This window comes from Malaclemys terrapin, chromosome 23, assembly GCF_027887155.1.
Source record: "Malaclemys terrapin pileata isolate rMalTer1 chromosome 23, rMalTer1.hap1, whole genome shotgun sequence".
Taxonomy (NCBI): domain Eukaryota; kingdom Metazoa; phylum Chordata; order Testudines; family Emydidae; genus Malaclemys; species Malaclemys terrapin.
Window position 1 is genome coordinate 1,908,292 of NC_071527.1, and position 23,115 is coordinate 1,931,406.

The following is a 23,115-nucleotide window of genomic DNA, read 5'->3' on the forward strand; positions in this document are numbered from 1 at the left end:
CCACAAGTACTCCTGTTCTTTTTACAGAGAACAAAGTTACAGCAAAGTCCAGGAGCCTGTCTCCTCCCTCTGACAGCCCACCCCTAACAACCCCATGGGGCCCCTCCTCAATCCTCTGTTCTTCACCTGCCCATCCTCCTTAGCCCTTTGTTCTCCACAACCTGCTGGCTTCCTGCGGAGGGGGAACCATCCATGGTCCTTAGTTGCTAGGATCCAAATGTCCGGGGCAACGGAAGGGGCCATTGTCTTCTGGGACTGTCCATGGGCCTGGGGCCCTAGGTCCAGACAGCCCGGCCTCAGTCAGACCTGGATTTCTGGGTCTTTGCCAAGAATAAACAACCTTTTACCCACCACTTAGTTAACCAGGCACCACACAGGGGAAACCGAGGCACGCACAATATTCCTTCCAAATCACTAATCCCCACTCCGTCACACGAGGTCGCCGCAGGGCCCATCTTTGCACATTCTGCACCCAAAACTCCAGCCCTGGGGCTCCAAGTCCCGTCTTTCCCTGCCTGGCGCTGGGCTGAATAACCAAACAGGAGGCTGTCAGCCCCCTGGAGGGAAAGAGGGACTAGAGCAGATTGGGGGCTCGACTGAGTCATGCGTCCCAGACCTCTTCCTTCCCTGGGCTCCCCAACACCCCCAATCCCATATCCAAGGACCAGCCCCCTCCGCCCCCCAGCCTTGCTGTCCCAGTGACTCAGAGCTGGATTACTGAGCTCACCAGACTCAGATCCTGCCTTACGCCAGCTCTAAATCCAGCTCTGACGCCAGCCGACCGCGCTGAGCTCAGACCCCACAGGCTGTTTTGCCGACTCACCCTTCGGGAGCTGGTGCTGCGTCTGGAGTCCACTGCAGGCTAATTTCATCTCCGCAGTGCTCCTGGCTCTCGAGCGCGAAGGCTCAGGGTCCCCGTCTTTGGAGCCCTGCCAGCTCTTTCCCGGTCTGCTGATATTTCACGTACCTGCCGCCTCCCGCATCCATCGTGCCCTGAGATGGAGCCGGGCAGCCGTCCACGCCATCTAAACACCCAGCTGTTTGTGAGACGAGAGCCCCCCACCTCCCACACATCACAGATCCAGAGGGGCCCAGGCGTGACGCTGATGGGGGCCAGATGATATGATCTGTGGCTAGGAGCCCCAGGCAAGGCCTGGGATCCCCACGGCACTAGGCGCTCTACCAAGACGGACAAAGGGGCCCCCAAAGCACTGGCAGTCACAAAGGATCTGATTCTCCTGCCGCTGACACCGGTATAAACCAGAGTAACTCCACCCAAGTCAGCAGTGCGAAGCCCTCTCGGAGAGGAGAATGGGGCTCTGGACAGCTCAAGAACCGTCCATCGTACGTACAGCCCAGGCCACGCCAGGAAACGCAGCCCCAGAGCTGGGACTCGGAAGGATCAAAGCTGGAAGCAGCGAAGAAGGGGAAGGAATGAGAGAGAAGTCAAGGCCCCGCTGCCCATCCCCGGGTGCAGAAGAGGCTGATGAACGGTCCTGGTTCATCCTGGGAAGGGAAATGTGCAGCCAACTGTATTAAAATTGGGACAAGCCTGCAAAATTCAAGAGTGGTGGGGCCCCTCCTTGTCTCCCCCCAAGAGGTAGCTGCACCCTTGGGGCCAGCCCTCCTCCAGAAGATCCGAGTGGATGGTCAGGTCATTCTCAGTTTACATAATGGGTGGGGCCAAGGAGGGAGCACTATCTCCAGAGAGATGAAGGGACTGGCCCAAGTCCTCCCAGGCAGCCGGTGGCAGAGCTAGGAACTGAATCCAGATCTCCAGAGTCCCAGTTCACTGCCTTAATCTTGGCCTTTTTTGTCTTGACCTAATTCCAACCCGGCTAATTCCATTCTGCCTTCCTAACATCCTCCTGAAGAGTCAATCAGATATAGGATTCTCCGCCACTTCCTGTCCTAAACTTGCTGTGTGCTGTTAAACAGCTGATGCATCCTGCCCCAGAGGTGGCTGCATTTCAGTGCTGTTGCTTGGATACAGCCACAAGGCCACCTGGCTCATTCTGATAGGATCTAAACGAAAACAGAAAACAGAGTTAGTATTTTACTTGTCTCTTTTGTCTGGGCTCTATTTTCCTGACACTTATTCTGGGTCCTTTCCCTGTGGCGTGTAACTAATGCTAATCACAAGGTCACTAACTCAGCTCCCACCGGCGGTTTCAGCACAAAGGGAGGACGCTGCATCCACACATTGTCCTGCCGACTCAAATCACAACGTGCCGTGACAAAGCAACACCGGACTGCGGCAGAACTTCACCACCATCCCACAGCGTGGCACAGCTGCCCGGGAAAGTAATGCCACCGAGCCTGGGGATGTTCAAAAGGCAGCTCTGACATCGTCACTGCTTCAGAGGGCAGCGTGGGAAAGACACGTCAGATTCCGTCACCGCGTCCCATCACAATGCGTTAGTGGTGGTGTCAGAAACGTCACCGCTCTGGCAACAGGGTCTCGCATGGCGCTGTGTGTGATGTGCCTTGGCAACACCACCTCCAAACACGTCACTGTATTGCCTCAAAACACTCCGGCTCCATGCCAGCCCCAGGGCCAACCACCACCCTGCTGGGTCAGTCCCCACCCCAGGCACAGAGGAGGCACGCCATGTCCCACCCCCCCCCATGCAAAACGCCCCTGTTACAAAGCGGCCTCTGGCAGGACACTACTGAGAGTATCAATTCAGGACAAATTGCTTAGAGCAGGGCAGTCACCGCCCCTTTGCACACCAAACCAGCCAAACAAAGAGGACTTCGGTTTTACCCCACTGGCTAACCACAGTTTTTTTATGGAGATATCCCATCTCCTAGAACTGGAAGGGACCTTGAAAGGTCATCGAGTCCAGCCCCCTGCCTTCACTAGCAGGACCAAGTACTGATTTTGCCCCAGATCCCTAAGTGGCCCCCTCAAGGATTGAACTCCCAACCCTGGGTTTAGCAGGCCAATGCTCAAACCACTTCACACAAGCAATTCCCTTAGACACTCCAGTTTCCTAATATCACCACCAGTGCCACTCGTCATGGGGACGAATGGTTCTGAAAACCAATACCCCAGTAATAGAAAAAGGTTCTCCTGATTCCAAAGGACCAAGCCCCAGACCCAGGTCAATATACCCAGTTAGATCTTACCCACAAATCATGCTGTTGCCAATCCTTTAGAATCTAAAGGTTTATTCATAAAAAGAAAGAAATAGAGATGAGAGCTAGAATTGGTTAAATGGAATCAATTACATACAGTAATGGCAAAGTTCTTGGTTCAGGCTTGTAGCAGTTATGGAATAAACTGCAGGTTCAAATCAAGTCTTTGGAACACCCACAGCTAGGATGGGTCCTTCAGCTCTTTGTTCAGAGCTTCAGTGTAGCAAAGTCCCTCCAGAGGTCAGAAGCAGGATTGAAAACACAATGGAGATGATGCAGCTCCCTTTAATAGCTATTGTATCCATACAAGCTCTGGCAAATGTTTAGAACCCAATTAACATCAAGTTAATATAGAAATTAATGTTGTCCATAGTACAGGAATTTTGGCATTTAGCCGTGAAAGCAACATGCTAGTGTGCCTCAGTTTCCCTTTTCATACAGCACATCAGGTTTGGAACGTCTTTTCCCCTGTGAAAAGTTCCAGTACTGTTCACAGGCATTAACTGTGGGTATGTCTACACTGGAAACGTCAAAGCGCAATGTGGGCAGTGCTTTGAAGTGCGAGTGTGGTCGCTCACGAGTGCTCTCTACCGGCACTCCTGGTAATCCACCTCCACGAGGGGAACAGCCCCGAGCGCTGGGAGCCTGTCCACACCAGCGCTTTAAAGCGCTCAGACTTGCTGCACTCAGGGGGTGATTTTTCACCCCCCTGAGCCAGCATGTTAGAGCGCTATAAATCGTAAGTGTAGACAAGCCCTGTGAAACATCAGTATCACAAGGTCTTTTAACATACTGTGTTCTTATTCATCACTCTTAATGTGTTCAAGGGATTTTCCAAAAGATTAGGCACATTGTATATTTGTACAATTCTTGATATTAGCAAAACATTCGTTACAAAAATCACCATTAGCAATAACAACAAATCCACTGAAGTGTCCATCTACAATCATGTTTGTCATGCCACACCTTAATACCATTGGGGTTTGGGTCTTTTAGGGTTACCCTGTGGCTTCCCTTTGCAAAATTAAGTTCTCCTTTTTCTTCTTGTCCTGTAAAGCAAGTTTTTCTTCTCTCTGTCAGCCAGGTAATGTGCATCAACACAGACACTAGCTTGTTCACCAGCTTTCAGATCCTTAACTGCTACCAATTCCAAGGCTGGACTCTGGACCACACAAATCCAGAGTCTGAGCGTGAGCGTTTGCTTGCTCTCCCCTGCATCCTTAAGCATTCAGCCAGAAAACTGTTCTGCTCTGAAACCCCTGTCCTCAGACCCTGAAGCACAGACTGTTCGCTCACAGAATCAGCATGGAGACATTCCTGTTCCAACACCATTGTCTTCCCAACAAGCTGGCCAAACCCAGCCACTTGGTTATAGGGCCGTTCCACTTCCTTAGCAGCTCTTACTCCATCTGAGACCTTCTCAAAGCTAATCACACGGGATCTCTCAAAAGGAAAGTCAGTGAATCCATTCACAACAGAACATTTCTGGCTGTTAGGAACTGAAACTTCCTGGATTAAATCACTCCCACAGCCTTCAGTTGCAGCAAACTGCTTGCATAGATCACCCTGAACATTTTCCCATCACTGGTTAACATAAGGCCATTTGCTTGTTCCTCCACCATTCACAGCACCTTTCAAAGAGAGATGAATACCGAGATTGATAGGATCTCCCTTTGACCTCTGAATGATCAGAATACAGCATAGACAGGGACTGTTGATTACCACCCTACTCATACATATGTAAAGACCCAAAACCACATTCTCTCCCCACATGTCTTTTGAGGGTTATTTATTTTGCAGGATGTTTAACCCTTTCCAGCCAGGCGTTGTCACACCCCCAGCGTGAGACTGGTATGGAAGGGCGAAATCAGAGCTCCTAGAGACACTTTAAGGACATTAAGGGTTTACACTGTGTGAGGCCAAATGACTGAGGCGCGCTTGCCAGAAACTCAGTCCAGACTCTGTGAAACGTTTCAGGGACTCCGGGGTCTGGTCTGTGTGTTGACTTAACATAGCCATTAATAAGAAGAACAGGAGTACTTGTGGCACCTTAGAGACTAACACATTTCTTAGAGCATAAGCTTTCGTGGACTACAGCCCACCCACGAAAGCTTATGCTCTAAGAAATGTGTTAGTCTCTAAGGTGCCACAAGTACTCCTGTTCTTTTTGCGGATACAGACTAACACGGCTGCTACTCTGAAAATAGCCATTAATGTTCTTCAGCGAGCGCTGACTCTGGCCACATCACGCTCCCCGCCGTGTCTCCCCCCCCCCAGTGCCAAACGCCCTCCCCCGCATCACACACCCCAGTGCAACCCCCCCCCGGCCACCCTCCCCACTGCATCACACCCCCCCAGAGTCAACCACCCCCCGCCACCTCCCCACTGCATCACACACACACACAGTGCCAACGACCCCCTGCCACCCTCCCACTGCATCACACCCCCCCAGTGCCAACCACCCCCTGCCACATCACCCTCCCGGCCACCCCCCACTGCAACACACATCCCCAGTGCCAACCACCCCCTGCCACCCCCCACTGCATCACACACCCCCAGTGCCAACCACCCCCTGCCACATCACCCCCCCAGTGCCAACCACCCCCCACCACATCACCCTCCCGGCCACCCCCCACTGCAACACACATCCCCAGTGCCAACCACCCCCTGCCACCCCCCACTGCATCACACACCCCCAGTGCCAACCACCCCCTGCCACATCACCCCCCCAGTGCCAACCACCCCCCACCACATCACCCTCCCGGCCACCCCCCACTGCAACACACATCCCCAGTGCCAATCACCCCCTGCCACCCCCCCACTGCATCACACCCCCCCAGTGCCAACCACCCCCTGCCACCTCCCCACTGCATCACACCCCCCCAGTGCTAACCACCCCCCACCACATCACCCCCCCAGTGCCAACCACCCCCCACCACATCACCCTCCCGGCCACCCCCCACTGCATCACACACCCCCAGTGCCAACCACCCCCTGCCACCCCCCACTGCAACACCCCCCCCAGTGCCAACCACCCCCTGCCACCCTCCCACTGCATCACACACACACCCAGTGCCAACCACCCCCCACCACATCACCCTCCCGGCCACCCCCCACTGCAACACACACCCCCAGTGCCAACCACCCCCTGCCACCACCCACTGCAACACACACCCCCAGTGCCAACCACCCCCTGCCACCCCCCACTGCATCACACCCCCCCCAGTGTCAACCACCCCCTGCCACCCTCCCACTGCATCACACACACACCCAGTGCCAACCACCCCCTGCCACCCCCCACTGCATCACACCCCCCCAGTGCCAACCACCCCCTCCCACCTCCCCACTGCATCACACCCCCCCAGTGCTAACCACCCCCCGCCACATCACCCCCCCAGTGCCAACCACCCCCCACCACATCACCCTCCCGGCCACCCCCCACTGCATCACACCCCCCCAGTGCCAACCACCCCCTGCCACCCCCCACTGCAACACACACACACAGTGCCAACCACCCCCTGCCACCCTCCCACTGCATCACACACACCCCCAGTGCCAACCACCCCCTGCCACCCTCCACTGCATCACACACACCCCCAGTGCCAACCACCCCCGACCACCTCCCACTGCATCACACCCCCCTGTGCCAACCCCCTCGCCACCCTCCCACTGCATCACCCCCCCAGTGCCAACCCCCCGCCACTCTCCCACTGCATCACACACCCCCAGTGCCAACCACCCCCCACCACATCACCCTCCCGGCCACCCCCCACTGCAACACACACCCCCAGTGCCAACCACCCCCTGCCACCCCCCACTGCATCACACCCCCCCAGTGCCAACCAACCCCGCCACCTCCCCACTGCATCACACCCCCCCAGTGCCAACCACCCCCTGCCACATGACCCTCCCGGCCACCCCCCACTGCAACACACATCCCCAGTGCCAACCACCCCCTGCCACCCCCCACTGCATCACACTCCCCCAGTGCCAACCCCCCTGCCACATCACCCCCCAGTGCCAACCACCCCCCACCACATCACCCCCCCAGTGCCAACCACCCCCCACCACATCACCCTCCTGGCCACCCCCCACTGCAACACACACCCCCAGTGCCAACCACCCCCCACATCACACCCCCCTGTGCCAACCCCCTCGCCACCCTCCCACTGCATCACCCCCCCCAGTGCCAACCCCCCCGCCACCCTGCCACTGCATCACACACCCCCAGTGCCAACCACCCCCTGCCACATCACACCCCCAGTGCCAACCACCCCCCACCACATCACCCTCCCGGCCACCCCCCACTGCATCACACACCCCCAGTGCCAACCACCCCCTGCCACCCCCCACTGCATCACACACACACCCAGTGCCAACCACCCCCCACCACATCACCCTCCCGGCCACCCCCCACTGCAACACACACCCCCAGTGCCAACCACCCCCCACATCACACCCCCCTGTGCCAACCCCCTCGCCACCCTCCCACTGCATCACCCCCCCAGTGCCAACCCCCCCGCCACCCTGCCACTGCATCACACACCCCCAGTGCCAACCACCCCCTGCCACATCACCCCCCCAGTGCCAACCACCCCCCACCACATCACCCTCCCGGCCACCCCCCACTGCAACACACACCCCCAGTGCCAACCACCCCCTGCCACCCCCCACTGCATCACACCCCCCCCAGTGCCAACCAACCCCCGCCACCTCGCCACTGCATCACACCCCCCCAGTGCCAACCACCCCCTGCCACCCCCCACTGCATCACACACATCCCCAGTGCCAACCACCCCCTGCCACCCCCCACTGCATCACACACCCCCAGTGCCAACCCCCCTGCCACATCACCCCCCAGTGCCAACCACCCCCCGCCACCTCCCCACTGCATCACACACCCCCAGTGCCAACCACCCCCCGCCACCTCCCCACTGCATCACACTCCCCCAGTGCCAACCACCCCCCGCCACCTCCCCACTGCATCACACACCCCCAGTGCCAACCACCCCCCGCCACCTCCCCACTGCATCACACACCCCCAGTGCCAACCACCCCCCACCACATCACCCTCCCGGCCACCCCCCACTGCAACACACACCCCCAGTGCCAACCACCCCCTGCCACCCCCCACTGCATCACACCCCCCCCAGTGCCAACCAACCCCGCCACCTCCCCACTGCATCACACCCCCCCAGTGCCAACCACCCCCCACCACATCACCCCCCCAGTGCCAACCACCCCCCACCACATCACCCTCCCGGCCACCCCCCACTGCAACACACACCCCCAGTGCCAACCACCCCCTGCCACCCCCCACTGCATCACACCCCCCCAGTGCCAACCAACCCCCGCCACCTCCCCACTGCATCACACCCCCCCAGTGCCAACCACCCCCCACCACATCACCCCCCCAGTGCCAACCACCCCCCACCACATCACCCTCCCGGCCACCCCCCACTGCAACACACCCCCCCAGTGCCAACCAACCCCTGCCACCCCCCACTGCATCACCCCCCCCAGTGCCAACCACCCCCTGCCACATCACCCTCCCGGCCACCTCCCCGTTGCATCACCCCCCCCCCCCCCGGTGCCAGGGGGCGACAGCCCCCTCCCGCGCCCCCGCTCTGGCCCCGTAGGCCCCGCCCTCGTCGCGGGGGGCGGGGCCGCGGGGTCACGTGGCGGCGCAGTCACATGACCCCGCGCGGAGCGGAGCGGCGCGGCGCGGCGCGGCCCGGCTATGCTGTCCCGGCTGCTGCGCGAGCACCAGGCCAAACAGAGCGAGCGGCGGGAGCAGCAAGGTGAGAGCCCGGGGGGAGGGCTCCCGGCGTCTCCATGGCAACCTGCTCCCCCCGGGGCCGGATTCCTATTGGCCCGCGCGGCCGTCACTCTGGGGGGCTGGACCTGCCTCTCCGCGTCGCGCCAGGCCTCGGGGTCGCCATGGCGCCGCGTGATGACGTCACGCGCGTGACCTCACCGTTCGGGGGTGACCCCGTTACTCTTCTCGTGGCGTCATCTCGTGACGTCACCCCGCGAGGGCGGCCGTGGCCCCTCTGGTGTCGTGTACCCCCCAGCTGGGGGTGGGGGGCTGGGCCCTGCTTTGCGGTGGGGAAACTGAGGCACGGAGTGGGGGAGCGACTCGGATCAGTGGCAGAGCTGGAGTCGGAACCCAGGTGTCCTGAGCCCGGGCGGCCCTGCTCTGACCCCCCCCCCGAGCCGCTCGCCAGCGGAGACTCCTAGACTGGCAGGGTGGGAAGGGACCTCAGTGGGTATCTAGTCCAACCCCTGCTCAAAGCAGGACCAATTCCCAGCTAAATCATCCCAGCCAGGGCTTGGTCAAGCCGGGCCTTAAACACCTCTAAGGAAGGAGACTCCACCACCTCCCTAGGGAACCCATTCCAGTGCTTCACCACCCTCCTAGTGAAATAGTGTTTCCTAATATCCAACCTAAACCTCCCCCACTGCAACTTGAGACCATTACTCCTTGTTCTGTCATCTGCCACCACTGAGACCAGCCGAGCTCCATCCCCTTTGGAACCCCCCTTCAGGTAGTTGAAGGCTGCTATCAAATCCCCCCTCATTCTTCTCTTCTGCAAACTAAATAACTCCAGTTCCCTCAGCCTCTCCTCATAAGTCATGTGCTCCAGCCCCCTGATCATTTTCATTGCCCTCCGCTGGACTCTCTCCAATTTATCCACATCCTTCTTGTAGTGTGGGGCCCAAAACTGGACACAGTTCTCCAGATGCGGCCTCGCCAGTGCCGAATAATCCCCTCCCTTGATCTGCTGGCAATACTCCTACTAATGCAGCCCAACATGCCATTAGCCTTCTTGGTAACAAGGGCACACTGCTGATTCATATCCAGCTTCTCGTCCACTGTAATCCCCAGGTCCTTTTCTGCAGAACTGCTGCTCAGCCAGTGGGTCCCCAGCCTGTAGCGACTCCAAGGAGTCGTGGTGGGACGCCGACAGACGCCGGTTGGCGGCGGATAGGGTCGAACCAGGGACGTCTGGAGCTTAGTGCTTGATCTAAAAGGCATCTGGCTGTTAGCTACGGCTGGAGAGCAGACTCAATCTCGCTCTCTCGTGGTGTCGGTGCAGAACACCACACCCAGAACACCACACCACACCATACACGCTGGCTCCTGTAACCCCCTAGACCCTGCTGGCCTCCCAGAGCCGGGGGTAGAACCTAGGAATCCTGGCTCTCGTTTCCCTCCCTCCGGCCGGACTAACCACCAGATCCCGCGCCCGCTAGCGCTGTACAAATACCTTCTCATTACCTGAGCTTTGACAGCGTTTCCCAGGCGACGCAGACACCTCGAAGGACGAGCTTGGCCCTTGTCACCCCAGAGCTCCCTGTTCCCGCTGAGCGCCTGGGGTGGGGGACGTGCCGCCGCCGCTCACGGGGATCAGCCCAGCCTCGTCTCCAGGAACTCCTGCCATTGCACAAGCTGGTCTGCGCGGTTGCGACTTCGGGATTAATGCTGGCGGGGCGACGTCTGTAAAGGGGCAGTTGGTTTGGGCCCTCCCCATAGTACAAATACTGAGGCACTTGGGCCTTTCCCTTGCAGAGCGGAGACGGCGAGAGGCCATTGCTGCGGCCACGTGCCTGACTGAGGCCCTGACGGACCACCTGAACGTAGGGTGAGTGGCCGAGCCGCCCGGCAGCATCGGGAAGAGCGTGTCCTGCCCGGCGCACGGTGACGGCATTTCCCCGGGGCCTCCCCAGGGCTGGGCAGGGAGTTCCAGGGAAGCAGTGAGTGGCACTACATGGGCTTGGCGACTGAACTGCCCCTGGCCCCTAGGCATAGTCCCTGTGGGGGCAGGGGGCAGCCTGGCTCTGCAGACGCAGAGGGGAGTCCAGTGTCAGCCCAGCACCTTCCACTGTCCCATTGTCCCACTGCGAGGGAGGCACCGGCACCGGCATGGCCACAACACCGCCTGGTTAAAGGAGAAACGCCCGGGGCCAGGCAGCTTCCCTGCTCTTTCCAGCAGGAGAACCCCGTTCTGGCAGGAGGCGCGCTGCCCTCACAGCCTGGCAATGGGGTACGAAACCTTTCGTCCAGGCCATCCCACCCAGGCAGACAGCAACCCGTTGATGGCTGTTTAGTGGCCTGAGTGTCATGAGTTCGCAGGCCTCAGAGCACAGCAAAGTGGGGATAGCGATGTGCTTTTGGGATGTGGCCCCTTCACGCCACAAAGACCAAGCACTGACTGGGGTCCAGCCCCCGCTGCCACCCAGGGTGGGGGAAGCTGGGTGGGGGCGGGGTACAGCCCTGGGGGTCGTGGGCCTGTGGTCTCCAGGGCTCCGAACGCTGCACCTCTCACTGAAATTCATGCTCTGGATTTGCGGCCCAGGCCAGTGGCAGGGTCCGGCTTTGTGTGTGGCTTCGGGGCCTATCGCCCTGGGCTCTGCCTGGCCCCCCTTGGCGCTAGCTGGGGCTGCGTAATCCTCTGAAAACCGTAGCCCGCAAAGACTCCTCAGCGCCCCCGAACGGGGCAGCTCCCTGCCAGTCCCTGACTGCGGGAAGCGGCTCAGCAGAGGGGACTTTGCGGCCGTGTTCCCAGCAGGGATGTGACTCCGCTCGTCGGGCAGCGAGCTGGCTCATGGGTAGCTGGCTTCTCCCTCCATGGGCACCCGCCCAGGGGCCTCTCCCACAGGGCTGATTATGGCTGGTTCGGTTGCAAAGGCTTTGGTCAGCGTCGTGGTGCGGGTTCCCCGGCGGGCTCCAAGAGAGAGCAGGGCTCTCCCCCTTTGCCGCCAGGCAGGCTGCCCCTTCTCCAAGCACCCGCAGCCTTCCGGGGCAGGCTGGCTGCAGGGCAGGGCTGAGGAGCCGGGGGCCTGCTGCCAGCGCTCCATGCCCTTGGGCTCTGGGCGTTACCTGGCCCCCGGGAGCCTCCTGCCACACAGACACGTCTAAGGTGGGCTCCTCCCCAGGCGTGTCTCTGCAGGGGGCTCTGTCCATTCCGGCTCCCCAGCCGAGCTGGGTCGGGCACACCAGCCGCTGTACCCGTGACGGGCACGCAGCCCCACGCCGGGCCAGACCCTGGGGAAAGTAAGCTCCGTCCCTGGCATGAAACGAACATGCTGGTCTCAGCCCTGTTCCCGGTGGCCCTGCCAGGCACCCCCTGGTGGTGGTCTCAGCAGGGAGGCCAAAGCACCCTGGGGAGGGGCTGGGAGCTTCCGAGGCAGTGGGGCTAGTGGCTAGAGCAGGGCGGCTAGGAGGGCAGGACTCCTGGGTCCCCTCGCTGCTGCCCCACTGTGCGAGTCCCTCTCCTGTGCCTGCATTCCCTGCCTGGCTGCGAGGGTGACTGCCCTGCCACCCATACTGCGCCGTGAGGAAGCTAGCCCGGCCCACATGCCTCCCCCAGCCCGTGGCCCACGGCCCATGCCCCGGAACTCAGTGCCTGGCACACCCCCTCCAGCAGTCGGGCTGGATCCCTTCCCCGCTCCAGGAGCCCTGTTGCATTCTGGGCACACCGGGTGTCCTGCGTGCGGCCTGGCCTGAGGAGAACCCGACGCTCCCAGGGCCTGGTAATGGGTCCCAGATGCTGCCAAGCCGCTAAGCTGCTCCGGCTTGGGAACTTTCCTGGCCAGAGACTCCCAGCGCCTGCCTCCGCCCCCACTCCGGGGCGTGCTCCTCCGGGGCCTGCCCCAGCCTGGGCCTCTGGATCCCGGCCAGCCGCAGCTGGGGCTGCCGGTGCTGAAGGGGGCGATACGGGGGGCAGGGTGTACGTCCCCGTGCGGGGCGGCCGGCGGGGGGGCGATACGGGGGGTGGGGTGTCTGTCCCCGTGCGGGGCGGCCGGCGCTGAAGGGGGCGATACGGGGGGCAGGGTGTACGTCCCCGTGCGGGGCGGCCAGCGGGGGGGCGATACGGGGGGCGGGGTGTATGTCCCCGGGTGGGGCGGCCGGGGGGGGCGATATGGGGGGCGGGGTGTATGTCCCCGGGCGGGGCGGCCGGGGGGGGGGCGATACGGGGGGCGGGGTGTATGTCCCCGGGCGGGGCGGCCGGGGGGGGGCGATACGGGGGGCGGGGTGTATGTCCCTGTGTGGGGGGAGAGAGGGGGCCGTTCCCGGGGCCTGGCTGATCCCCCCTCTCTCCTGCCCTGCCCAGGGTGGCCCAGGCCTATGTGAACCAGAGAAAGTTGGACCATGAGGTGAAGACGCTGCAGATCCAAGCTGCCCAGTTCGCCAAGCAGACGGGCCAGTGGATCAACATGGTGGAGAACTTCAACCAGGCGCTCAAGGTCAGTGTGCCCCGGGACGCCCTTGGGGGGCGGATCTCCTGCCCAGCTGCCCCCCGCCCTGCCCCGAGGGCAGAGAAACCCCCCTCGCCCAGGTGCCCTCCCGCCTCCAGCCCAGGGCTGGGAAAGGGCCCCCAGAGGGTCTCCGGTCAGCTGGCGGGAGGGGGCTCTGATTTCCCTGGGGCGCTCGGCCATTGGGGGTGGGGATGGTGTGGAGCAGGGGAGTGGCACCGTGCTGGGGGAGGCAGCTGGTTGATGCCAGCTTCTGTTGACACCGGCCTGCCCCCCCCCCCAGGGCCTTGGCCTTCTGCCTATGCCCCCATCACGCTGGCATTGGCACCACCGCCGCCCTCTCCCGCCGCTGCCAGATCAGAGCTGTTTGTTCTCCCTCCGGCCTCCCCACAGCACTAGCTCCAGGGCAGAGAATCGGCCCATTGAGCCTGGCTTGGCCTCAGCCCTCAAAGCCGGCATTGTGCCCACCGGGCGTGGGGGACGGCGCTTGTCACCGCACAAAGTCAGAGCCCCCCCCCCCCCCCGCTGGCGCCCGACTCCTCCCCTTCGCCCACCCAGCGGGGCTGGCATGGCCTTGTGCCCAGCACCCCCTCCCCGGCCTCGCCCACCTGCAGCCTCAGCGCCGGACATACCGACATGCCGGGAGTGTTCCCTGCCACCGCGGAGTGGCTGCTTGGCTTCACGCCGCTGGGGGCCAGGTCCTGCCCATGCTGGCTCCGGGGCCCTGCACCACTGGGCACGGGTGCAATGTGTGGAGCAGCGTCAGCTCCCCGGGTGCAAGGAACGGATGGTTCAGCACGACGGGCATTGTGTGCTCAGGAGGCGCTCAGCTGGGCTAGCAGGGGCTGCGGGGCGGGAGTGAGGGGCACCGGCAGAGCTGGGGGGGGGGAGCCCAGGGCTGGGCTAGCAGGGGCTGCGGGTCGGGAGTGAGGGGCACTGGCAGCGCTGGGGGGGGCTACGGGTCGGGAGTGGGGGCCACCGGCAGGGCGGGGGGGGGGGCCTGCGGGTCGGGAGCGAGGGGCACCGGCAGGGCCGGGGGGCTGCGGGTCGGGAGTGTGGGGCACCGGCAGGGCTGGGGGGCTGCGGGTCGGGAGTGAGGGGCACCGGCAGGGCTGCGGGGGGACCCCCGGGTAGCTCCCCCTGCTGGTCACTCAGCTCCTGTGCACGGTGCTGAACGGGGGAAGGGTGCCACCTGCTGGCCAGAGGGGAGAACTGCGCCTGGGCACAGGCAGCCCTGGCGTGTGGGCCCCATGGGCTGGGGGCCGGGGGCCGGCTCCAGCATTTCTGCCACCCCAAGCAAAAAACAAAAACAAAAAAGCCGCGATCGGCGGCGGCAGTTCGGCGGCAGGTCCTTCGCTCCTACAGGGGGTGAGGGACCTGCCGCCCCCGAATTGCCGCAGGTGCCGCCCCTCTCCCTTGGCCGCCCCAAGCACCTGCTTGTTAAGCTGGTACCTGGAGCCGGCCCTCCCAGGCAGGGTGCTGTAGGGTGCCCGAGGCGATGCCCAGCCCCGCAGGCTGGGCCCTGAGGTCTCCTCTGCCCGACAGGAGATTGGCGACGTGGAGAACTGGGCGCGCAGCATTGAGCTGGACATGCGGACCATCGCCACCGCCCTGGAGTACGTCTACAAGGGGCAGCTGCAGCCCTCCGGCTCCTGAGGCCCCGCCCGGCTGGAGCCCCCGCACCCCCTGGCTGCCGGGCTCAGAACCCCCCCCCCTCGCCTGGCACCCGCCCAGTGGGAACGGCCCAGCGGTTTGCCCCCTCGGCTGGGTGGAGGGAGCAAGGAAGAAACGAGCCGTCCTGCATTGCCTGTGTCCCTGCCCGGGGGACGGGCACCGTCCTGCCAGCCAGCGGGGGTGTTGGGAACCCCGGCTGCAGGCACTTTGCTCTGGCCCTGGGGGCTGCTGGCGCGTCTGGTGCCCTGCCCCAGGGGGGAGCCGTTGGGTGTAGGCCCTGGTGCCACCTGGCCTGCAGGTCGCAGAGGGCGGCTGGGTCGGGGAGGGGGGAGACGGGATCTGCCCCCCAGCGCAGTGCTGCAGGGGGCACTGTGGGGGCAGGGCAGGAGCACTGGCTGGGGTGGGGGGGGGCTTTGCTGGGGAATGGAATAAAATGCATCAGTTAAACCGGAGCAGGATGTGTGTCAGAGCCTCTGTAAGGGGGGAGCTGGGCGGTAAGGGGAACCCAGCCTCTCCCAGCAGGGGGTGCTGTGGGGGGCGGGACAGGAGCGATGGCTTGGGGGCTCCCAGCAGGGGGCGCTGTGGGGGCAGGGCGCTGGTCGGGGGGGGGGGAGCTCAGCAGGGGGCGCTGCGAGGGGCGGAGTAGGAGGGCGCTGTGGGGGGGGCGCAGTGGGGGGGGGCAGGAGTGCAGGCTGTACCGTGCCCCGTGCGGGAGGGGGAGTTAATGTCGGATCAGGGCTCCCCCCTCCCCACCCCACCCCCAAATCCTCTTTCACACTTAAATCCGCCTCTGAGTCCCTGACAAAGGAGCCGTGTGACCCGGGCGCTGGCTAATCCTGCCCCACCCCCATGCTCAGCACATGCTCCCTGCTCGGATGCCCCCCCAGCTGGGCCAGGCCTGGGGCCCGGGGGGGGTCCCTGCTCCGTGCAGGGCAGTGTGGGGCCCCTTTCCCACCCCCTCCCCTGCCCAGGCCAGCCCCATGGCCCCGGCCTGCCGAGCGTGTCCTGGTGTCTCTTCGATGTCACCATGCATGGGGGGGAGGGGCAGGGAGCCTGGTTCCCCCCCACCCCCCAAATGCCATGAGGGAATTCACCCTGGGGCACCTATCCTACAGCTGGGGAAACTGAGGCACAGAGCAGTCGTGCACCGCAAGCAGGGTGACTTCACAGACCCCCCCAACATTGTGCGGCTCAGTGGGTCCAACATGGCAGGTTCCTGGCGTCTCCTGCCCCCACCCCCTCCCCGGCCCTCACCCCTTCTGTCGTGCTCCCTTGGTTTGGCCTGGCTGCCCCGGTCCCCTCCAGAGCCCCCGTTACCCCTCGCTGCCAGGCTGTGGGGCATGTGCCCCTGACCATCGCTGGGGGCTTGGGGCTCCCGGGGGCGCGCTCGCTACGTGGGTGCAGGGCCCCATTGCTGCAGAGCCGGCCCTGCCCCCCTCCCTGGCACCGCCCGCTGTGCCCAGCTCCTCCTGGCATGGTGCTGGCAGGGCTTAACGCCGGGCTGGCAGGGCCCGCCCCATGCGGGGGCGGGGGGCAATCGGCTCTTCCCTGGACTTTGGCTGGAGCAGAACTTGTGTGACTGAGCCCCGGCCCCAGCGCCGGTCTGAACAGCAGGAAGGTATGTGAGACGAAGGCAGCGCAGGGGGTATGAGCCGGGGGGTGGCAGCTGGATCAGGGCCCAGCTGCAGGGGTGATGCCAGGCGTGTCGGGGGTGAGGGGCGTAGGGGGCAGAGCTGGTGGCTGGTGGAGCAGGGGTCACGGACGGGGCGAGCGGCTCAGCCACTGACCCCCCCCATACCTGTGGGTCGCCCCAGCTGCCCTGGCGTGGCGAGGCTGCCTGGGGCCGGGCTGGGGGGCACTAGCAGGGCTGCTCTTGGAGACTCACCGCGTGTGGGCTGAAAGCCCAGATGGGGCGTCAGGACGCCTGGGTTCCATTCCCAGCCCTGCGCTAGGTCCGTGGGTCAGCCCCTCCCCTGCTATGTGCCTCAGTTTACCCACCTGAAACACAAAGCGCCTGCCCCCCTTTGGCAGCTGCTGAGGAAGGGCATTTTGCTGCTGTCTGGGGGACCCTCGGGAGCTGTGCCGAGAGGCAGGCAGCTCCCCCCGGCCCAGCCCCAGAGCGTAGCCCTGCTGTGCCCGCCCGGAGCAGTGGTCCAGCCGTTCCTGCATCCCGCTGCCTGTGACCGGTGCCAGGACTGGTGTGGAGCCAGGGCACCCGTGTGGCCCTCTCAAGGCGCCCGCAGGCCGGGGGCACGACCCTGTCGACGGGTCTCAGGCCAGCTGGGCCCCTGGGCGAGGGCAGCCTGCCCCTCCGTTAACCCTTCCAACGCTGGCACCAGCACCTGCTGTGAGGGGGCAGGACTGGGCCTACCAGACAGACCCTGGGGTGGTCCCCAGGCTCCAGCCCCAGCCTCCATCCCAGGCGCCCTGCCCCCCCCCAGGGAGAACTGCAATGGAGGGGCACAGACTCGGGTGCAGCCCCTGGAGGAGGCACGGACTGGCCCAGCCCCACCTGAGCTAGCCCCCGGGGGCCCTCGTGCCCAGCTCCCTCGAGGGTATGAAACCTCCTCCCCGGCCGGGCCTCTCGCTGTTCAGGGGATTCAGGAGCACGGGTCTAATCCCCCTTGGTAATGCCCGTCCCCCCCCAGCCACGGGGCACTGGGCAGCCGGCCCAGCTCTGCCGCTGGGGCCAGGAAACGGGCCCCACCTTCCCCCCTTCCTGCCAGCCACTGCCGGGAGCCCCTCGGTAGAACCCTGGTTCTTGGGGGGGGCGCTGGGTCGCCCCCCCGTGACTCAGCGTGCCCCTCCCCCCCGCAGTGCCTCTAGGTGCAGAGCCCACATATCACCCTGTCCCGTCCCCCCCCCGTGGCCCCTTCCAAGGCCCCAGCTCAAGGCAGGGTTGTTTGGGGGCTCGAGTGGGCGAACTGGATGGCTCCACTCACCCCATCCAGGGGGGGAGCAGGCGACGCAGCGGGCCAGGCACCGACACCCCCGGCCAGGGGGATTAGCAGGTAAGACAGGAAGCTCTCCCCCACGAGCCCCAGGGGGCTTAGAGTGCCCGGGGTGGGGACTGAGCTCTCCCCTCGTGACTGCAGGGGCCAGCGGCCGGGTTTGCTCTGCCCGGCTCCCTGCCCCGAGCCCGGGGTCATGTGGCACCAACCGGGGGGCACCCCGCTCTGTGCCTCAGTTTCTCCATCTCTGTAAGAGGGAAGAAGCCCCATCCCCAGTGCCCCCGGCCCCTCCCCACGGGAGCCTCTGACGCGCTGATCCCGGCTAATCCCCAGCACGCCCAGCCGAGGCCCATGGCCTACTTCGGGCAGGTTGTCGCGGAGACCGGCCGTGGGGGGTAAGGGGGAGCCGTGGCTGTGGGGGGCTCTTGCCCCCCCCGGGAGGGCGGCTGCACAGAGCGAGGGGGTGGGGGTCTCCCTGTGCCACGGAGTTGGCAAGTGGTAAGTGCCTGCCCAGGCCACGGCCACCCACCGACCCGGCACCTGCCCAAAGCCAGTGGGCTGGAGCCTGGGGACCAAACCCCCTGCTCAGGGCACCCTCCTCCCCCTGCCGCAAACCCTGTGAATTACTCCGGGAGGGAAGCGGGTGGGAGGGGGTGGGGGACCCAGGACACCTGGGTTCCTTGCACGATCCCCTCCCCTCCGACTCTGAGGCTGGTGTGTTTGACGCAGGTGCCAGCCATGTGGCTCTACGTGGGCCTGGTGGCCCTGGTGTGGGCGCTGGGCTGGTACCTGCGGGACCGCCAGACCCTGGCCAGTGTCCAGGACAAGCACGTCTTCATCACGGGCTGCGACTCGGGCTTCGGGCACATGCTGGCCAAGCGGCTGGACAGGAAGGGCTTCCGGGTGCTGGCCGGCTGCCTGACCCAGAAGGGAGCCGACAACCTGCAGCGCACCAGCTCGGCCGGCCTGCGGGCCACCCTGCTCGACGTGACCAGCAGCGAGAGCATCCGGCAGGCCGCGGCGTGGGTGCAGGCTGAGGTGGGGGAGAAAGGTGAGCGGGGGGGGGGGGAGCTCCCTGCCTCTTCCAGCAGGGGGCACCGTGGGGAGCAGTGTGGAGGTGCTGGGGGGGGGCACCCAGCCAGGGACAACATGGGGGGCAGAGGCTCTGGCTCGGGGGGGCTCTCAGGGCAGATCCCGGCTCCCTTCCAGGTCTCTTTGGGCTGGTGAACAACGCGGGGGTGGCGAACCCCATCGGCCCCACCGAGTGGATGCGGATCCAGGATTTCCGGCAGGTTCTGGCCGTCAACACCTTCGGCCTCATCGAGGTGACCCTGGCGCTCCTGCCGCTGCTGAAGCGGGCGCGGGGCCGCGTGGTCAACACGTCCAGCGTGCTGGGGCGGCTCTCGGCCAACGGGGGCGGCTACTGCGTCTCCAAGTACACGGTGGAGGCCTTCTCCGACAGCCTGCGGTGAGCCCCCTACATCCGGCCCCCTTCCCGGCCCCCGGCTCCCTTCCCTGTCCCTTCCCCGACAGCCTGCGGTGAGTCCCCCACATCCCGCCCCCTTCCCAGCCCCCTTCCCTGTCCCCTCTCCAACAGCCTGCGGTGAGCCCCCCACATCCTGCCCCCTTCCCCGGCTCTCTGTCACACAGCCCCCTTCCCCGAACCCCTTCCCTGTCCCCTCTCCAACAGCCTGCGGTGAGCCCCCCACATCCTGCCCCCTTCCCGGCCCCCTTCCCTGTCCCTTCCCCGACAGCCTGCGGTGAGCCCCCCACATCCTGCCCCCTTCCCGGCCCCCTTCCCTGTCCCTTCCCCGACCCCCTTCCCTGTCCCCTCTCAGACAGCCTGCAGTGAGTCCCCCACATCCCGCCCCCTTCCCAGCCCCCTTCCCTGTCCCTTCCCCGACAGCCTGCGGTGAGCCCCCCACATCCTGCCCCCTTCCCCGGCTCTCTGTCACACAGCCCCCATCCCCGACCCCCTGCCCTGTCCCCTCTCCGACAGCCTGCGGTGAGCCCCCCACATCCTGCCCCCTTCCCGGCCCCCTTCCCTGTCCCCTCCCCAACAGCCTGCAGTGAGCCCCCCACATCCTGCCCCCTTCCCCGGCTCTCTGTCACACAGCCCCCATCCCCGACCCCCTGCCATGCCGCGCTGGGAGGTAGTGCCCCCTGCCGGGCCCCCTCTCAGAGCAGGCCTGGGTTACCCCCAATCCCTCAACTCTTTGCTGGGGGACAGGCTGGGAGCCAGGACTCCGGGGTTCTCTCCTGGCTCTGGGAGGAGAATGGGGGCTAGTGGTTAGAGGGGGGGGGGGAGAGAAGAGAGCCAGGACTCCTGGGTTCTTGCCCTGCCCCCGCATTGATGTGGCACTACCAGAGTCGGCTCCCTGCTCTGGACACGGAGTTAACGCCTGGGCACCGGCCACTCAGCTCCGTTCCAGATCCGGCCTGTTCCCCGCCCCCCGCCGGCTGTCCTGGGACTGGGGGCACTTCCCCCGCAGCTCACGCCGGTGCCTTGCAGGCGGGACATGTACCACTTCGGGGTGCGCGTGTCCATCGTCGAACCCGGGTTCTTCAAGACGGCCGTGACCAGCCTGGACGCCATCGAGGCCTCGCTGCAGGAGCTGTGGAGTCAGCTGGCGCCCGAGGCCAGGCAGAGCTACGGGGAGGATTTCTTCCAGCAGTGTGAGTGCCGGGACCCGGGCCGGCCAGGGCCAACCCCCAGAGCTGGGCCTCTGGCACTGGGGTGCTCAGGTCACAGGCTGAAGGGAAATGGGGGGCCCCCTTCATCCTGTGAGACCCCCACTCAAGTCACTTACCTGCTACCCTGCCTCAGTTTCCCCAGCTGCAGAACAGGGCTGTGGGGAGACAGTCAGCTGATCCCCTGCATTCCCCACATGGGGCTGCTCTTTGTCCCCCCCCATCCCCGTGTGTCTCAGTCCAGCCCATGGGCACTGAATGGGGAACCCCTCCCAGCTGCTGGGGTGGGGGCTGCGTAACCCAGGTGCTGCAGAAGCAGAGGTGGGGGGCATGGCAGGGGACACAAGAAAAGAATCGCAGCCCTGAGGAGACAGGAAGCACTGTGCCTTCCGCTGGATGCAAGAGCCACCTTCACTTCCTGTCCTAAACTCCACTCCCCTGCCCAGTTGCTGCATGGCTGGATAAACACTGCCCCCGCCCCCAGGTGGTTGAATCTCAGCGCCGGGCAAGGCAAGGGATCCCTGTCTAAACAGCTGCCGTGCTCCACCCCAGAGGTGGCTGCATCTCACTAGTAACACAGAGGTGCCCGGGGCAGGTAGGCAGTGGCCCTGGAGGCAGGAATGGGAGCCATGCATGGGGGGCTGTGCCTGGCCCAGCCTCACCACCCCCCTCCCCTCCCCAGACCTTAAGGTGCAGCGTCTCATCATGAACTTCATCTGCGACCCCGACCTGAGCAAGGTGACCAGCTGCATGGAGCACGCGCTGCAGGCCAAGCACCCGCGCACGCGGTACAGTGCCGGCTGGGACGCCAAGCTGCTCTGGCTACCGGCCTCCTACCTGCCGGCCTTCCTGGTGGATGTTGTGCTGGCCACGATCCTGCCGAAGCCGGCCCGCCGCAGCCGCTAGCCCCAGCGCGGTACGTGGGGTTTAGCCCAAAGAATGTGATTGGGCCCTGGCCCCCCAAAGCCTCTTGGAAATAAACCAGCCCCCAAAGGACGCCAGGCCCGGCCCGCTCGGTTCTGTTCACATTCCCCCGGGCAGGGACTGGGCAATTCCCCTTCCCAGCCCCCTGCTCAGTGTGACAGCAAGGGGCCTCCTGGGTCTTGCTCCGCTGCTGGGAAGGGAGGGGGCCAGTGGAGTGTGTGGGGGGTCAGGACTCCAGGGTTCTCAGCCCAGCTGCTGGGAAGAGAGGGGGCCAGTGGGGGGGGGGGTCAGCTGCGGCGAGTCACAGCTGGTGCCCACGCTGTCCTGGGGCTGTGTCACGGACTCACGGATTGTGCCCACTCTTGGCCCCGTGCGGTCCGTGAGGGGTGCCCCTGTTAGTGAGACAGCCCTTCTCGGGGGTCCACTCCACTTCGTCACAGGCTGCAGGCTCTGCCCCTTTCAAAGGGCCAGGCCCACCCGCCCACAGATCCCATCCTGCTAGCCCCGGGGCCGGGGCTTGAACCTGCAAAGCTGGGGCTGGTTAGGTTCCCCTCCTGCAGCCCCACATGTGACCAGCAGGGGGCCCAGCTGGGAGACAGTAAATGTCAGGTCCCACTAGCCCTCAATGGGGGCAGCCAGGCCTCCTTCGCTATGGGGGATGGGCTGCTCCCTGGGGGGGCACAGCTATGGGGCTGCTCCCTGGGGGCACAGCTGGGCCCCTGCCCAATCCAAGCAGGCGGGAGCAAGCTGCTCCCAGCCGAGGGGTGGCCCCAGGTGAGTCGAGTTACTGGGTCTCAGCTGCACGGCCCATGCACCAGCCTCAAGCAAGGCATGTATGGGTCACGGAGCCCCCCTGCCCGGCCATTGGGGGCCTGGAGATGGAGCGGGGGGGTTCCCCGCGCCCACTGTGGGGGGCAGAGGGGACACCAGGAGGCCACCGGGCGCCAGGGCCGAGCCCCATGTCTGGTCAGCAGGGGGCCCCCGGCCTCACCCCACAACTAGCTGATCCCTGGCCCCAGCCCAGGGGCTCCTGCTGGCTTGGAAGGGGCCAGGCTCTCAGCTGCTCAGCAGCAGCCCCCCCCCCCCCCCCGCCTGTCTCCACCCAGCCCCCGGGGGCCCTGCTGGCTCCCCCCCCCCTTCCTGCTGCAGGAAGCAGGACCCTTCCGGAGGGGAGCGGCCGGACAAGTTTCCATGACAACACTTGCCAGAGACCTTCAGGGGCTGAAAAATATTGAAAGGAGGGGGGGGGGAGATGAACAAGTCCAGCCCCCTCCCACCATGCTTTTGGGGGCGTGTGTGTGTGGGGGGGAAACACCAGCCCAGGCAGGTGAAATTCTTGGTGTGTGGTCACCAGCCCTGGGCTGGAAGGGGGGGGTAACTCAGGGGTCAGAGGGATGGGGGGGGGGAAAATCACACATGCCCCCCCACTGAGCTGGGCACGAGGCTCCCGGTCCCGCCCCCGCTGCAGCAGCAG

The 23,115-nt window shown here is 64.5% G+C and overlaps 2 protein-coding genes across 3 annotated transcripts; both read left to right on the forward strand.

The window, feature by feature from the left end:
- Positions 1 to 8,856: 8,856 nt before the first annotated feature.
- BLOC1S1 (biogenesis of lysosomal organelles complex 1 subunit 1) lies at positions 8,857 to 15,463 on the forward strand. The gene is made up of 4 exons (XM_054012677.1): positions 8,857 to 8,942; positions 10,715 to 10,787; positions 13,260 to 13,392; positions 14,947 to 15,463. Exons 1-4 carry the CDS (start codon positions 8,882 to 8,884, stop codon positions 15,055 to 15,057), a joined length of 378 nt encoding a protein of 125 aa, XP_053868652.1. The 5' UTR covers positions 8,857 to 8,881; the 3' UTR covers positions 15,058 to 15,463.
- A 1,129-nt stretch (positions 15,464 to 16,592) lies between these two features.
- On the forward strand, positions 16,593 to 21,718 carry RDH5 (retinol dehydrogenase 5). 2 transcript variants are annotated; one of them, XM_054012847.1, is made up of 5 exons: positions 16,593 to 16,693; positions 18,756 to 19,077; positions 19,236 to 19,494; positions 20,539 to 20,702; positions 21,400 to 21,718. In XM_054012847.1, the coding sequence occupies exons 2-5, from the start codon at positions 18,765 to 18,767 to the stop codon at positions 21,621 to 21,623; spliced, it is 960 nt and encodes a 319-aa protein (XP_053868822.1). In that variant the 5' UTR covers positions 16,593 to 16,693; positions 18,756 to 18,764; the 3' UTR covers positions 21,624 to 21,718. The 2 variants fall into 2 exon arrangements, with proteins under 2 accessions (XP_053868822.1, XP_053868823.1); XM_054012848.1 differs by lacking the exon at positions 16,593 to 16,693 and adding an exon at positions 18,027 to 18,086.
- The last annotated feature ends 1,397 nt before the right edge of the window (positions 21,719 to 23,115 follow it).